At 41.2% G+C, this 17,938-nt stretch overlaps 1 protein-coding gene across 3 annotated transcripts in view; it reads right to left on the bottom strand.

The window, feature by feature from the left end:
• Positions 1 to 13,063, bottom strand: part of zdhhc8b (zDHHC palmitoyltransferase 8b) — a 230,679-nt gene extending 217,616 nt beyond the window's left edge. The window contains exon 1 of one of the 3 annotated variants that reach the window (XM_072587738.1): positions 12,684 to 13,063. In XM_072587738.1, the coding sequence (XP_072443839.1) occupies positions 12,684 to 12,781 (98 nt within the window). In that variant the 5' untranslated portion in view covers positions 12,782 to 13,063. Of the gene's footprint in view, positions 1 to 12,429; positions 12,642 to 12,683 lie in introns of those variants that run through there. The other 2 variants (XM_072587740.1, XM_072587739.1) reach the window with 2 other exon arrangements.
• Positions 13,064 to 17,938: the final 4,875 nt, after the last annotated feature.

Raw genomic sequence — 17,938 nt, forward strand, 5'->3', positions numbered from 1 at the left:
GTGATGTAAAAGCCAAAAGTAGCATTATAGTCCAAGTGACAGAGAGCCCATTGCAGTTTCTTGGAGTTGGCCAAGAACTGGTTTTTGTACTTCACCGATCAGCACAGATCAACCAACTTACAGTTCAACAGCTGTTATCAGATGAAGAGCTGGCAGAAATGCCTGAAATCTTATTACACATTAAGGCAGCATCCGATGAGCAGGAAAATCAATGTTTCGGGCAAAAGCCCTCCATCAGGAAAGTGGCACTTGCTGGCTAGGCTACATTTATTGCCCAGAGGGCCATTAAGAGTCAGCCATGTTGTTGTGGATCTGGAGTCACATGAAGACTAGACCAGTGAAAGGCCATAAAGTGAAACAGGTGGATTTTTAACATGATTGACACTGATTACACAGTCACCATTAGGCACTTTTTATTGCTAAGTTTTAACTGAACTTAAATATTAACATCTCCAGAGGTGGGATTTGCCCTATGACCCCACAACATAAACATGAGATTATGAATTTAGCTAACTTTATGACACTGGCAGTTCATCACTACCTCCCTTCCTTTGAAAAGTATGCAGATTACAGGGAGAAGGTGGGTAATGGCATTACATGAACTGCTCATTTGGAGAGCCAGTTTGAACACAATGGACCGAATGACAACCCCCTGTGCTGCAACAATTCTAAGTTAAGTAATTTGGATTAAGTGCTGTGCTGGAAAAGGCAGCATCCAAGGAGCAGGGAAAAAAAAGTGACATTCTTAATGAAAGGCTTTTGCCCGAAACGTCGATTTTCCTGCAGCCTGACCTGCTGTGCTTTTCCAGCACCACTCTAATCTTGACTCTAATCTCCAGCATCTGCAGTACCCAATTCTGCTTTATTACAAATGACTTAACTTAGAATTGTTGCAGTACAGGGGGTTGTCATTCAGTCCATTGTGTTCACACTGGCTCTCCAAATGAGCAGTTCATGTAATGCCATTACCCACCTTCTCTCTGTAATCCGCATACTTTTCAAAGGAAGGGAGGCAGTGTCATAAGGTTAGCCAGTTTCCTAACTCTCTTTCTCCACCCCCCCCCCCCCCCCAAACTTACCCCAGTTCCAACCTTCTCGCTCAGCACCATCCTCATGGCCCGTTCCATCTGTCCATCTTCCTTCCCATCTATCACCTTGACCCCCACCTCCCATCCCTTATTGCACTCTCAGTTACCTTCCCCACTAGCCCCACCCCCTCCATTTATCTCTCCATTTTTGCAGCTTCCAACTTCATTCCTGATGGAGGGCTTTTGCACAAAACATTGATTTTCCTGCTCCTCGGATGCTGCCTGACCTGCTGTGCTTTTCCATCACCGCACTCTCGACTCTAATCTCCAGCATCTGCAGTACTCACTTTTGCCACCTTTGATAATAGCCTTCACGCTCTCACACAGTTCTGTTAAACTTATCTCTTTAAAATGAGTTGTGGTTGGCCAAGTCACTTAAGCAGTTTTGAATGATGATAGTTAAACCTTCAAGTGGACCTTGTATAATGACATGGAGAATATAGCTTTTGACCGGCGATTTCAGAATTAATGTAAATAGCTTCCATAGACTGCTAGAGACATCTATGTGCGTCTTACAGACTAGGGTTCTTGTTTTAAACTTTAAATAATTCTATAACTAGAGAGAGTAACCAAAATGCTGTTCAGTAGTTTTCACAGCCAGACTTTTCCTGCCAAAACCTAGTCCAAACCAGTTCCATCTATCTTTCCAACAAACATTGAAATAAAGTCTGTTCCCTCCGCAACTACCTCGGCAGGCCCACACCCCAACAACCCTCACTCCCCACCACACACCCCAAGCACCTTCCCCTGCCACCACAGGAATTGCAAAATCTGCACCCACACTTTCACCCTCACCTTCGTCCAAGGCCCCAGAGGAGCCTTCCACATCCAGAGTTTCACCTGCACTTCCACATGTCATTTACGGTATCCATTGTTCCTGATGCAGTCTCCTCTACATTGCAAGTAGGCGTCCAGTCTCCCCAGAATGCTTCAGAGAACATCAACCCCATTGCCCTGTGGCAGAATACTTCAACATCTTCTCCTACTCTGCCGAGGACATGCAGGTCCTGGGCCTCCTCCATCACCACTCCCTACCACCCGACGCCTGGAGGAAGAACACCTTATCTCCCGTCTCGGGACCCTCAACCAATGGCATCAATGTGGATTTCACCAGTTTCCTCATTTCCCCTCCACCCACCTTAACCCAGTTCCAACCTTCCAGCTCAGCACGGTCCTCATGACCAGTCCCATCTGTCCACCTTCCTTGCCATCTATCTGCACCACCCTCCCATCTGACCTAGCACCTTTATGCCCTCCTCCATTCACCTACTGCACTTTCAGCTACCATCACCTCCACCCACCCCCCCCCCTCCCCCAGCACCCCAGAGGCTCCCAGCCTCATTCCTGATGAAGGGCTTTTGCCCAAACCGTCAATTCTCCTGCTCCTCGGATGGTGCCTGACCTGCTGTGCTTTTCCAGCACCATACTCTTGACTATAATCAAAGAAGATGGGTTTAAATCGTAGATGTTAAGCAGAGTAACTTGCTGTTTAGCTCTGCTGTTCTAAATGTTAGAATAAATTATTAAGTATTAAGCTATATCTTGGTACCTGATATTGTCTGATATTCATAAAGTCTGTTCAGAACAAATGGGCACTTTTGAAGATCAGTGAAATTTTTTAATTTCACTACATTGCCATATCTGTGCCTGATTTGGTCTGGCTTGCTGTCCCTGTGTTGTACGATAGGACAAAGTGTTACAGTCAAAAGCAATAAATCACATCCAATTACTTTTTCATGTTAACTCATTAAAGTTTGTTAGTATGCAGTGATAAATTATCTAGTTTAAAATGTTACCAACTCTGTATTCCCAGTGGAACAGAGAAGTCAGCAAAACAGATCCTAATGGAATTCCAGTAGTCACCCTTCTACAGAATAACATATAATTTGTCAGTACTTTCAGAAGTCAAACTAGCCCAGCCACATTTTTGTTTACATTTCTCTTTAAGGCAGTCTTCTGACCTATGTGACAATGGGTTTATGCTGTGGAAGTCAGCCAAGCAGGGCAGTCCCTGTCATATTTGCTGCTGAGGAACAGCATGGGCTGGGAAGGTGTGTCATTCACTGAGCCTTTTACTCAGCCAGCTGGGCTCATCATTTATGCTTGCTTCTTCCCATTTTGAAAAATAAATCAACTTCCAGAGGTCACAGCATCAGCAAGTGTGTCCCAGCTATCAGGCGCAATGCTGCCATCTTCACATCTCCCTTGCGAAGATCTGGATGCCCAGGAGGCTAAGAAACAGGCCCAGGTTCATCCATGCAATGAGTGGCTGAGCTAACGCAGATGCTGTGGGCTTAGCAAGGAGTGTGGAATTAGCATGCTCAGGACCTCAGAGTTAGTTTCCTTATCCAGACACAAGTGTCAAAAATTCTCTCTCTCCACATATGCTGCCAAGGTTTTCTGTTAATACCAAAACACATGAATTGGATTTCCTTTTAGAATATGTCTCAAACTAAAAAAAAAAGACCCACATCGGTGTAGCACCTTTCACAGTTTCAAATTTTCCCTTAAATAACATTGATGAAAACCAACCATATAGTGTCCAACATGAATCATAAAAAGACTTAAATTAGGGTACATTAAAGCATTTTCAACTGAAAGTAATCTTGTTCAGTTGAGATAACAAGAAAACTAAACTCCCCAACATGAATAGAAAGTACATCGCTATGACAAGTGATGCTTGAAAACTGAAAACCCACATCAAAAAGCTTTCATTGGTCTCAATAGAGGATCTGCACTTGGTGAAATGCTTCTCCAGATTTGACATCATCTTTCAAACACTGAAAATAAAGAGCAAATTAAAGCAACAAGCACAGTGGAACAAAGACAATATTGCCCATATAGGCAACAATTTGGTTCATGCCAGTGTTAGTACTAGTTTCATTAAACAACAGGGTCAAAGACATTTTACAGACAGTAAACTTTGAATCTTCGGGGTACCAATACCAACTTAGTGTCTTAAGTCTAAAGAAATTCTACTGGTTATCAAAGCTGCAATAACTTCACGCTCAATTCATTCTGAAGCCACTAAGTGAAAATTTAATAATTTTATATTTTGCAAAAGAGTTTTGCATCCCAAGTGCACCTGCAGCACAATTTTATATCATATTAGTTCTCAGACTGCGGGCAACCATGCTCCTCACTGAGTGCACAAGGGCTGAATGAGGGCCTTACTTTTGAATGCTGCAGCCTTCACGGTTTCGCCGTCTCTTTGATGTTTCTGGGCCAAGAATTAGAAAACAAGGGCCTTACAATGCTTTAGCAATGCAGATTGAATCACTGAAAGACACAAGGAGGCTACCTCTGCTTCAAATCACTAAGTCTGGTTCCTAATTATTGTACTCTTAGCTGTACTGCAACCTCTGCAGGAACTTGCCAAAAACACCCCACCCCCTTTATCTGTCAATATGATGTATTTACAGCAACAGGACATTTGAAAGATGGGCACCTAAAGAAGAAGTGATCAGTGCTTTGGAACCCTTCCCCGGCAAGAAGAGAAAACATGCAAGCAAATTAAAAAATAAACACCAAACTATTATAGCAACGTAAAATTCTGATTTTGAAATATAGACAAGGATTCAAACTATTTCTGAACATGTACAAGTGATAAATCTGGCCAACTGTCAAAAATGGAAACCAATGAATGAGGTCGTGCAACACAAAAGCAATAATGATATCACATTTCTTACCTTACTTAAATGTAACTAAATATCTTCTCAAAACAGACAGGTCAAACTAATTTCAACCAAACATCTGCTGAGATCATGTCTGCTCTAAGAGTGCAATAAATAACACCAGAATCATCATCAGTATTTGGCCAAGTGTTACACACAAGCTGTAGATCTGCAGAAAGGAAACCAGTTTGCTCATCGCACTAACTTTATGTGCACTAATTTTTTTTAAAAATTAGTGATGAATCTTCAGTTACCAACCTGAAATATAAGAGTAGAAAATCCTAAAAAAAATGTATAAGGCACATTGGAGCTCTAAAATGGAGTGATAAAAATATTTTAGTGCTTGTGATTTACCAAGATGGGTACCCAGGTGTCAGCTACTGTTTGCACAGGTTTAGAAGATAAGGTATATTATCTCCATCACCAAGATGATCTAGTACCACCTCTGTAACATAACCATCTCTACTTCAATTAGCCTATACACTGATCCACGCCTTTGCCATTTTCAGACTTGATTATTCATTTGATCTCTTGGTTGGCACCGAAGAATGAAAACTTTTACTATTTACATGCCAATAGGAAATTCAAAATGGTAATAGGGGATCTGTGAAATTAATACTTTAGTAATATCATCTTTGCTGAAGATAGAGGCCAGTAAGAGAGGAAGTAAGAACAGAAATCACTGGACAAAGTCACCAAGTCTGGTAGGGCTGAACAGTAGTATCAGACTTAAAACTTTTGCTCTCTCCACAGATACGGTCATCTTCAGTACGTTTGTTTTTTTGTTTTAAATTTCAGATGATTGAGCCCCACAGTGTTTTGCTTTTATTTAGGTGAAAGAGGGCGTTGTTGAGGACGTTGAATGGGCTAAAAGTTGACAAAGGAGATTTAGAAAGATTGCCTGTCCTTAAAGTATTTAAATTCCTATGCAGAGATAGAATGCTATTGAACTGCTCTGGGAAGCCAAGGAAGGCAGAAATTGCGGAAGCACTGGCCAAAATTTTTTCAATTCCCCTTAGAAGAATAACAACATGAGGGTACCGAAGAACTGTAAGTGTTCATTCTTGTTCGTGAAAAGAATGCAAAGATAACTGCAGCAACTCCAGCGTAGCCTGTTTATTCTGTTTCCGAAACTTTGTGACAACTTCAGAAAGCTTAAGTCACTTTCACAACAAAAGCCATCATAAGATTTGCCCTGAACAAATCTATCAAAAAAGCTAAATAAGGTTTGTTTAATATACAAAAAAAACGTATGGAGCCCAGAGAATAAAAAAAAGTGGAACAGATAAAATTGACTGAAAAGAAAAAGGGTAAGATATTCAGTAGTGTTCCCCATAGGTTAGTAGCTGTACCAATTTTATTTAAATGTAGTGTGGAGAAAATGGTAGTTTCAAAATTTATATTTACCACAACATTTGGATGCACAGTGAATTCTAAAGGACAATGACTAACTTCAAAAGTTCATAGGCAAATATGTAGCAGATTAAATTTAATGCAGAAATGCAAACGGATATATTTCGGTATGTTGAATGAGGACAGGCAATATGATACCAAGATTCAATTCTAAAAGTTACAGGAATAAAATAAAAACCTAGAGGCAGACACAAATCACTGAAGGTGACAGAGCAAATTGAAAAAATGGTTAAAGAGGCATATGAGATTCTAAGTTTATAAATGGAGAAAGAAAGATTACAAGAACAAGGTACTACATAAACAGTGATGCAACCTCAACTGGAATGTTTAATCCAAATTTTGAATATTACAATTTAAGAAGGATGTTAAGACAACAGAGGGGGCAGAAATTTGTGAGAATGGTTTCATTTTGAGAATGAGTGACTTAAGTTACACAAATGGATTGGAGAAGCTGGAGTTGTTCTTATAGAAGAGACTGTTGAAGTTAATTTAATCATGAATTTCAAAATCATGAGTTCAGACATAAACATAATACACAGAAACTGTTCTCATTAGTAGAAGGTATGAGAAACAGAGGACACCACTCTAAAAAGTGATTGGGAAAAATAGCTAAAAGCAACATGCAAACCACTCTGTAAAAATAGCTTATGATCTGAAATGCACTACCTGAAAGCACGAAATTGGCAGATTCAATCTTCATTTTCAAAAGGAGAATTCAATAAACAACTAAAGACAGAAAACATTTCAGCACTACAGAGAAAAGGGCAGGAAATGGACTTAGCTAAAATTACTCAGAGAACTCACACAAATTCAGTGGTCCAAAGACTTGTAAAGATGCAGCCACAGTCAAATTCAGTTGACCGTGGCTTGCAAGTGCTTCCGAACCAAAAACAATCCAGCAGGCCTCACAAGAATGCCTGACATGAGAGACTAGAGCATTCAGTGAGGGCACAACATTGATTATCCTGCGATCAATGGTGTTCACTTGCAGGATGGAACTGCTGAAATGCAAATGAGATTTATAAAAAATTGTTAAAACTGGCAGGACATCTTCTGGCAAGCAGAAACAGACTGAAGTGAAAAACGTGGAAACCACAAGAAAACTCAGCACTGTCATATCAACAGAAATGGAAGTCAGGAGGAAATAGTTGTCTATTTGCTTTGAAAATGTAGTCCATGGGATTAACAAGCACCATCCCACTCTGAAGAAACATTCCATCATGACCACTGAAGGCATAAGACAATTGGAGCTCACCTTTATGATCATGAATGAAAACAGATGACAGAAGTAACTGACCACATTCAATTATGGATTGATCACCTATATTCTAAGCGTAGGGAAATTCAACTTTTGTAACTTACATACCCTATGCACAGTTAGTAATCAATTTTATCATTCTAAAGGAAAAGGACTGGGTGCAAAATTTACCTTAGAATAGTTACAGCAAAAAAAACTATGATGCTTTATTTAGGAAAACAAATTATTATACAAGCTTCTTTTTCAAGAAATATTACAGTGACAAAACTGAATAAGATTAAACAATAGCAGTACTGGAGAAATGAAATGCACAAGTACTAAGTCTCAACCATAATAAAAAGGGAAAATATATTATCAAAAGGCCTTTCCACTGCAACGTCGGAACCTCACTATATCAGTGTACATTTTTATGCATCCCACCAAATATCAACAACTTCCACATTTATGGGGTTCAGGACAACAGCATAAAAAAAACAAGGAACATTTAAAGCAGTGGATCAGTGAAGTCTCTGCATACAAAATGTGCATTTTTCTATGCATTTTACCTTCTGGCCAAAAGAGTTACAAGTCCCAAGTCTACCCTATGTTTTGGCTCACCCTCAATTCTGTACTGGATTAATACTAACTTCAGCAACTTGTAGTTATATCACACTTTGATGTGACAAAATATCCCACTGCACTTTGCAAAGGAATTAAATTTAAAAAAAACACTAAATCACAAAGTGTTAGCAGCACAGATGATGAAAAGCCTGGTTAAAAAGATAGGTTTTAAAGAGTATTGTAAAGTAGGAAAGTAAGGCAGAGAGGCAGAGGGGTTGAGGGAGTAAACCCCATAAGCTTTGGGTCTCAGCAGCTGATAACATGACTAAAAGTGGAGACATTAAATCCTGGAATGCTCAAGAGGATGGAATTAGAGAAACACAGCTATCTCAGAGTTAGGAGGAGACTCATGGAATAGAGAGGGGTGAGGCTACAAAAAAATTCTCAAAAACAAAGATGACAATTGAGAATTAAGCAGGAGTCAATGTACGTCAGAACACGGGTGAACAGGATTTGATGCAAGTTAGAACAAAGGCCAGAGTTCTGGATGACCTCAAGTTTTACTTAAATGTAGAAAATGGGAGCACATTGGAATAGTCAAGTCTGGAGGTAAAGGAATGCATGAAGAAATCAGTAGCAAAACTAAGTGAAATCAGACAATGTTACAAGTGAAAATAGATGGTCTTACTGACAGCATTACTGTGGTTGAAAGCCCAAACATGGCACAAAAGGTTGTGAACAGTCTTGTACAAATCTCAGCAAGTGCCAAGGAGAGGACAGAGTCAGTAACCAATAGCTTTAGTCTAATATCTAAAATTTGGAAACACATTTTAAAAATTATTTTTGGATTGTGGACCAAAATGTGGAAAGAAAACATTGCTTTAAAACTCTGGAATGGAAAGTTACTAGAACTCACTGAATTGCAATTACAGGGAGCCTTGTTCAAATAGAAATGGTGGACTCATCTGCACTGTGGCAGTGTTCAGGATAGTATCATCCATTGGCAAACTGCTGATTGAAAAACCAATTAGAACCAGTTGTAGGAATAAGGAGTCATCGGCATGACAACACTGGCTGCTGACCAGGTTGACAACATGTCAATAATGCAAATTATATTGCATTGCGGCTCAGTGGTAGTGACCCTATCTCTGAACTTGAGGGATAGGGGAGTGTATTAAAGCTTCCACCTGCTCCACAGGAGTCTAACATCTCTGAACAGATTGATGAGAAAATATCTACAGATCGAACAGTGAGGGATAGTATGAGAAATAGGATGGGACCAAGGATAGGTAACATCTGGCAGTGGGAAGACAAGCCAGTGATGGAGATCCATTAGCTACAATGATGATGGAACCGGGTGAGTGCACTCCCACCCAGTTGGACAGACAGCAGAGAGGCAATGGGTGAGGATAGCACAATCAACTGTGTAAAAACTGCAGACAGGTCAAAAAGGATTAGGTGAGATATCCTATATGACTGAAAAAGGTAGACTGTTATTTGTAAATTTATTAGGAGCCACTATAATATTGTGACAGGGCAAGAAATCTAATTTTAAGGTTTCAAACTTGGAGTGAAAAGATGGACAAAGGTTTTGGGAGGTAGCAAAACCTTCAAAGATTTGAGGGTGGAGATCTTGGATCTTGGTCTATATCCAATAGTTCACATGCTGACAGGTACAGTCAAAAAGGAGAAGAACTAAGTATACCGTTGAGTCCCATTATGGAGGGCCAAAATCTTGGATACATGTTTTATAGTGGTGTACCACAAAGGGAATAGAAATTAGATGTTATATAAATCAATCAACCACAAATCACAGCTGCCTAAGAGATTTTGGCCAATCTTGCACATGAATTACAAGGTTAACATAGAAGTACAGCCAGCAATTAAGGCAACAAATAGTATGTTAACCTTTATTGCAAGGGACTAGAGAACAAGATTTGCTGTAAAAACTGCATACAGTTTGGTCTCCTTACCCAAGAAAAGGATATACAAGTCCTTGAAAAGATGCAATGGAGGTTCACGCAATGGACACCTGAAATGAGAGGCCTGTCCTAAGAGACCAGATCAAGTACTATGGCCCTATACTCTTTGGAAGGGGCTTTATGGTGCAGTGGAAGTGTCCACTCCAGAAGTGCGTAACAGCATCGCTTGGATTATAAAATATAGAACATAGATATTCTATCTTCTCAGAGGACTTGACAGAATATTTGCAGGGAGGACTTGTTTCAGCATATGTTAAGTTTAAAACCTGGATATAATATTTAATTTTAGGGGTTACCTATTTAGAAAAGGAGTTGAAGCACAATTTCTTCACTCAGACTCTGAAGCTTTAGAATTTTCTATGCCAGAAATAGATGCCCAGTTGATCAGTGTATTCAAGATGGACTGACTTTTTTTTGACACTAAGGGAATCAAGGGATCTAAAAGATTGGTCAAGAACATAGAATAGCTATCAATCATTTTGTTGAATAGTAGAGCAGTTTGGAGGGATCAAAACTTAAAACGAAAACAACTGCAAGGTTATGTTCTAACAAATGCATTTTAAAAGATTTAATATAATTTTCGTAATCCTTTACATTGAACATATTTGAGCTGTATTGTAGCTACATAGTCACTCAATTATGAAAATTAAAATAAATTTGACAAATCACACTGAACAATTCAACATCCTCCAAACAAGGTTCTCCTGTTACATTTTATGAACCCTCACCTAACCAAGTATCTCTGTAGTTAATGAGATGTACAGCAATTGGTACTGCCCGTTCTTCATATTTACTGCGTTGTACACTGGACAGTTTATCAAGTGTCCTTTACCCTACAAGGAATGCAAATATTTCTGTATCATCCAGCAATGGGATTGCCAGCTGCGTCTGCAGAAGTACATATTCCTGCACTTCAACTCAAAATCAGGGTACTACCGACCACAATCTCTCAAGGAGGCGATAAACGTGGCCGTCAGCTAAATTGCTGCGCACAATGCTGCACTTTGAAAACCTACCTCCCGTGAGCTAATGTAAAGTCTTTTACATAGTACGCTGCTCGGAACACTTGAAATGCCAGGAATTGCAGGCACCATCAAAATTCATCCTGTCAATTTACACTGCACATCTTTCACAATCTACATAAAATATTGATGTAGACAGAAATAATCTCCCAGTTTCCGAATAGAAATGTATTGCAGTGGAATCACTTCCAACAGCGAAAGGGCAAACGAATCCTTTTCCTGTCACATTTACTAACTCGAGCAGTTCCATTCAAGATACGTTACTACAGCACTGCATATGGAGGCTCCAAATCGAGTACACGACGACGAAAAATGCCTGGTCAGATCTGCAATTTAATTGAAATATTTACAAAGTAAAAGAGCAAATGTCTAAGATCTGAAATTTAAAACCGGAATAACACAAGCATCTCAAGAGAGTAAAAAGTTCGGTAATTGATCTTTGGTCAAACTGGAAATTGAAAGCTAAGTCAGCCACGTTGTAACACACAACAGCAAGAGAAGCTGAAGAAGCTGAAGAACCCCAGCGCACGGGAAGCAAGTAATTCGGCTGGGGGGGAACAAGTTGTATTTGGCAGATATGTAGTTATAGATGAGAAAAGGCACAACGGTGACAGCGAACAGATTAGAAAACAGAAAACAAACGTTAAAAAAAAGCAAAACATTCCCCTCTCCCCAAAGCAGCCATTGCTGAATGAGGAGAGCAATGGATGAAACTGAAGCGGTAAAAAGAAAGAGAATCGACCTGCAAAGTCTGCAATCTGAAATAAAACAAAACACGCCTCGCCATCTCAAAAGCAAATGCAGATAGGTACGGTTCCGTTTCAGGCTAATCAGCACGATAAACTGGAAGCCCTTTTTGCAGAGCTCAAAGCAATGTAAATTGTTGGCTTCGTCATTATACTATATCTTTTAAACAAGTCATCAGTTTGTAGAGCAACTTTATTTTAACAAATGCAATTACGTTTATGTTGGGTTGATATCTGCTGCGGAGTTTAATGTGGTCGGCTAACTTAGTTTTCAGCTAGATATAGACTGTGGCTTCAGGTTTAGTTTAGAATGGTTCTTAGCACCGATTCTTAAACGTTTAAGACATTGAACAAAGCAAAAAGCATCTTGTAAACAACAAAATAAATCAACAAGTTTTCAGTCTTATTTTCAAATTTCACGATGAAACACAAAGCACCATAACAGGTCGTTTTCATTTTGTTTTGTTTTACACCCTCCAACACATTTTGCCCGCAGCAGCTTTCGACATGAAAATTCGCGTTTCTCGTCTTTATTATCTCCCAGTATGTGCCATTTGACCAGTCATATTACCAAGGATTTGAAACCTGATAGAAACATGGGACAATTCGCAGTTAATGATGGACTAAGTCTTTCAGCTATAGTGTTACATTACTTGTGTATCTGCACATAGTCATACATACGTTGCACACAGATTCACTTACAGACCTGGAATAGATTACAAAAGTAGAATACAATTTACACTGCATCGCGCTGATTCGTGATTATCTCACATTGCACCGTACGTGTACATCAATCGGGTAGAGCAGCAGATCGTGGAAATGGAGCAGATGGCCAAGCAGCACTGTCGGGCCTGCAGCTCCTGTCAAACTAATCGCCGAACAAACGAACACAAATCAATGCAAACCCACCCAAGCTTCCTGCAATCCCCAGCCACAGGGAATATTCCCCTCTTTACTTACGTGAAGACGAAGAATAAGGTGGTAGCACCAACAAGCAAAGCGGCGGCTGTGGACACCGGTATGTATTTGGTGGGTTTAAATTTCTTTCCACTGGGCATCCTGTAATTTCCACATAGTCTCGACAGCAACAGAGTGAGGGGCTGAGCCGCGCGCGCAACGACAACAACAACAACAACAATAAATATGAAATAAAATAAAAACGATTAAATGCAACCACCTGGCCGCCAACAAGCACACAGACCGAGCTTAACGACGAGGCTTGCCGGCCGAGCGGAGGAGGCCTGAGGGCCGGGGCCGAGGCCGGGAGGTGGGGGGTGGGGGAAGCGGGCGGGAGGCAGGAGAGAGAAAAAAAATTCACCCCCACCCCCCCTCCTCCTTAGTAACCGCTTCAGATGGACAGCGAGGAGGCGGGGCACTGCCGTCGTCAGGATGCGACCCAGCGCCGGAACATACCGATCATCCTGATTGGACATTCATTTCCCCGCCCTTAATAACGGACAACTCCGCCCCCATCCCTGGAAAACCCACTCGCGTCACCACGGGGAAACCTATCCATTAAAACCCCGCCCCCTGGTCCTGGTAACTCCGCCCGCTTCCCGGAAAAATCCGACAGCTGGGGAGACACGCCCACCCATTTCGGGTCGAATCCGTCACCGTCTTCTCAAACCCCGCCCCATATTGGAACCACGCCCCAATCCATGAAAACCCCGCCCCAATATCTGGAAACCCTGCCGCACCTTCAATCAAAACTCCGCCCCCTAGAAGCACCGCCGTCACACACACTAAACGAACGCCCCCTCGCCAAGCCCCTCCCCGTTCTCTTACACGAAACCATATCCCATTCTGATTGGCTGCGTCGGCAGAGAACACTCCGTTCACTCGCGTCACAAACTCCATCTGAGTGTGACATTTCGTGAGTGTGCAACTGAGACTGCGACCTCGTGTGAGTGAGATGTGGGATGAGTGTGAGTCTGAGATTGGAGCTGAGTGTGAGTCTGAGATTGGAACTGAGTGTGAGTGAGATGGGGACTGAGTGTGAGTCTGAGATTGGAACTGAGTGTGAGAATGAGATGGGGACTGAGTTTGAGTCTGAAATTAAGGCTGAGATTGGGTCTGAGTTTGAGAATGAGGTCAGGGATTAATGTGAGTCTAAGGCTAGGACTGAGTGTGAAAGTGAGATTGAGGCTAAGTGTGAACGTGCAATGCAGTCCTCATCATGGTCACTGAATGAGCAATGCCTGGCCACATTCCCACCCACCCGCTTCTCTGCGTAGCCATACAATTCACTTTCCATGACCTCTGTGTCCAAATCCCATGCAGAAGTTTTCATACACGTATATAGTTGTCATGGATGTTGACAGACAGGAAGCAGATAGTTGGAGTAAATGGGTCCTTTTCAAGATTTGGAGATGTCGGTGTTGGACTGGGGTGTACAAAGTTAAAAATCACACAACACCATGTTATAGTCCAACAGGTTGAATTGGAAGCACACTAGCTTTCGGAGCGACGCTATCACCTGATGAAGGAGCATCGCTCCGAAAGCTAGGGCCCTTTTCAAAGTAGCAAGCAGTGATGAATAGTGTACTGCAGGGTTCAGTGCTGGGACCCCAGATGTTCACAACATACATTCATAGTTTGACAAATGAATGAATATCTCCAAATTTGTGTATGACACTAAGCTGGGTAGCCATGATGTGGAACAACCGGTGTTGGACTGGGGTGGACAAAGTTAAAAATCAACTAGGAGAAAGTGAGGACTGCAGATGCTGGAAATCAGAGTTGAAAAATGTGTTGCTGGAAAAGCGCAGCAGATCAGGCAGCATCAAAGGAGCAAGTGAATCGATGTTTCAGGCATAAGCCCTTCTTCATTCCTGTTTTTCAAGTCACTTTCTTGAGATAACTTAAGGTTTTATAAAAAAGGTGACATCTCAGCTCAGAAATGCATTAAAGGTGTGAGGTTAGAGTCTGTCTGTATCCCAATCTTGACTCAAACTGGTTCTATTTCCAAAGTAAGAATTTATAAAATATTACATGGATTGACTGCGTTGACTGCCTGCAGACTGTGTACTTTTTGAGCAAAATAGAATGTATCTGCAAATATAATTCTGCAAATGCAAATTCATCCTATTGACTTATTTGCGTGTACGTACATGAGAGAGAGAGAATGGAAGTGTGCATGTGAGAGTGTGAGTGTGAGGAGAGTGATTGCATGTGTGCATGCTTGGTAAAGTGTGTGTGTGAATGTGATGGAGTATAAGCCTATGAGAGGTTGTGTGTATTGGTGTGAATGTGGGGGGTGGGGGGCGTGTGTATTAGACAGACCATGTGTATGAGTGTCTGTGTGGGTATGTATGTAAGAGAGTGTGTATGTATGCTTGTGTATGTATGTGCAAGAGAGTGTATAGTGTAGTGTGGTCACCTGTAATGTGACATGAACCCAAGGTCTCGATTGAGGCCATCCTCATGGGTACCAAACTTGGCTATCAGTGTCTGCTCGGCCACTCTACGTTGTTGCATATCCCGAAGTCTGCCTTGAAGGACGGTCACCTGAAGATCTGAAGCCAAATGTCCCTGACCGCTGAAGTGTTCCCTCCCAGTATTAAGTTAAATGTTAAACTGACCATAACTGTGCAATCCTTTTATTATTTGATTATATGATTTTTATATTTATTCGGATTGTCATCACAATTTAGCACCATGAAGATTTTTAAACTTAAACAAAATTATTGCCTGTAAAACATTTCAGCACAATCATGAGATTGTAAAATAAGCTATACAAATGCTAGTTTTTCATTTACAAAGCATGGCCACATATGGTCCCTGCAAAAACAGCATATTTGATTAATTATCATCATTATTTGTCATCATAAAAAAGGTAGAAATGAAAAAGATATTTTGCAATCACAACAACTTATATTTATAAAGTGTCTTAAGCCTAATAACATCCCAAAGTGCTTCATAGGAGCATTACAAAACAAAATGTAACAGTCACAAAATAAGATGTCAATTCAGATTAATAAAATCTTGAATAAAGATGTAGGTTTTAAGTGTCTTTAAGGAGAAAAGCAAAATAGAAAGCAAAGATGATTTACTAGTGCCTAGGGTCCAATCAGATGAAGGTATAGCCACCCAACAGTGTTGGAGCAATTAAAATCAGGGATGTTTAAGCTCTGCATGCCCTCTAATAATTCTTCTCACTGCTTTACAGACAAGGTCTGGATGAAGCAGCAGCTTCTGGAATCAGAAATCAATACATCAACACACTAATCGGCTATGCATGGACCCTCTGAGCAGCTGTTGAGAGGGAACATAATGCAAAGAGGTCATGATTAGATAAACACAGATATCTTGGGAGGGTTGTGAGGCTGGAGGAATTTTCAGAGAAAGGGACGACAAGGCTACTAAAAGATTTGAGACCAAAGGTGAGATATTTAAAATCCAGGTCATGACCAGGATCCTGTGTAGGTCATCGTACACTGTGTCAATAAGGGACAGGGCTTGGCAGCAGAGTTTTTGATGAACTCATGTTTATGCAGATTAAAATGTGGGAGACCGGCTTTGGAATGGTTGAGTCTACACTATCAAGGGCATGAATGAGAGTTTCAGCAGAGATAAACTGCAACACTGTCAATGTTAGGCAATCTTAATGAGGGCCAAAAGATGACTGAAAGCACATCACATGGTCAAATGTGGCATGTTCAAGATCAGACTGTTGCCAGAGAATGGATAGAATCAGTAGGTAGGGAACAGATCTTGGAGCAGTGACTGAAAACGATAATTTCAATATTCCAAATAATTAGTTGAAGAAAGTTTCTGCTCATCAATATCGTATCATAGAATATCTGCAATGTGGAGACAGGCCCTTTCAGCCCACACCAACTTCCAAAGAGCATCCCATCCAAACCCACACCCGTATCCCAGTAATCCTGCTTTTCCCATGAGAAATCCATCCAACCTACACATCCCTTGATGCTATGGGCAATTTAGAATGGCCAATCCACCTGCCCTACACAGGAAACCCATGCAGACACAGGGAGAACATGCAAAATCCACACAGACAGTCATCCGAGGCTGGAATCAAACCTGGGTCTCTGGCGCTGTGACACGGCAGTACTAACCACTGAGCCACTGTGTCACCCATAGATGTTGCATAAACACATAATTTTGCAACTGTGCGACATAGTGGTGAGGTAGAGCTGGCTGTTGTCAATGTCAATGTGAAAGGTAACTTGTCAAAGGATGCAGACTGGAGGATTAAGGTGAGAAGGGAAAGCTTACTTTGGTCACAATAACAAGGATGTCACTTGTTAGCTTGGAGCTGTGTCAGTACAGCGACAGGGACAGAAACCAAATCAGGGGAGGGGGGAATTCAAACCAGATCAGAGGTGGGGGTTATTGTTATGGGAAAGAGGGACATGAATTTGGGAGACAATAACACATTCAAGGAATTTGGAGAGGTAAGTAAGGTTAGAGATAGGACAGCAATTTGCAAGGACTGTGGTCAAAGTTTGATTTTTATTTAAGTTAAAGATTGTGATAGCAGATTTAAAGAAGAAAGGACAACTCCTGGAGCAAGAGGGAACTGTTTACAATCTCAGCTAACGTGGCGGGAAGGAGAAATTGCATGCTCAATGGTTTAATAGGAATAAGATTGAGGGAACACAAGGTAGCTCTCAGGGACATGATAACCTCGGAGAGGGTGTATGGGAATAAAAGAGAGAAACTAAAGAAAGATATAACTTCAGAGTTAGGACAGGAGTGGGAGTAAATAATGGTCTATAAGTTTGGCATGGTTTTTTTTATTTCAAAATATACTTTATTCATAAAATATTTTGATGATCTGTACAATTGGTCATGCCATACATATGTAAACATTCCATTTCTTTTCATATAGAGATTCGTATATACAGGTCTGTACGTTTACTATCCATATATTTAGCTGAGGTGTCAGCAGACCCCACTTACTGCGTGGGCCCCCTGTTCTTTGGCAGGCAGACATTACACGGTGGTCTTTCCCCACTGTGCTTTGGCAGCAGCTGCCCCAAACTTCAGCGGATCCCTCAACACGTAATCCTGTGGACCTTGGAAGGTGCCAGTCCACAACATTCAGTCGGGGTCAGCTCCTTCAGCTGGAAGATCAACAGGTTTCAGACAGACCAAAGAGTGTCTTTCACCAAGTTGATGATCCTCCAGGCACAGTTGATGTTCGTCTCGGTGTGCGTCCCAGGGAACAGACCGTAGAGCACGGAGTCCCG

The sequence above is a fragment of the Chiloscyllium punctatum genome, chromosome 17 (assembly GCF_047496795.1).
Source record: "Chiloscyllium punctatum isolate Juve2018m chromosome 17, sChiPun1.3, whole genome shotgun sequence".
NCBI classification, from domain to species: Eukaryota; Metazoa; Chordata; class Chondrichthyes; order Orectolobiformes; family Hemiscylliidae; genus Chiloscyllium; species Chiloscyllium punctatum.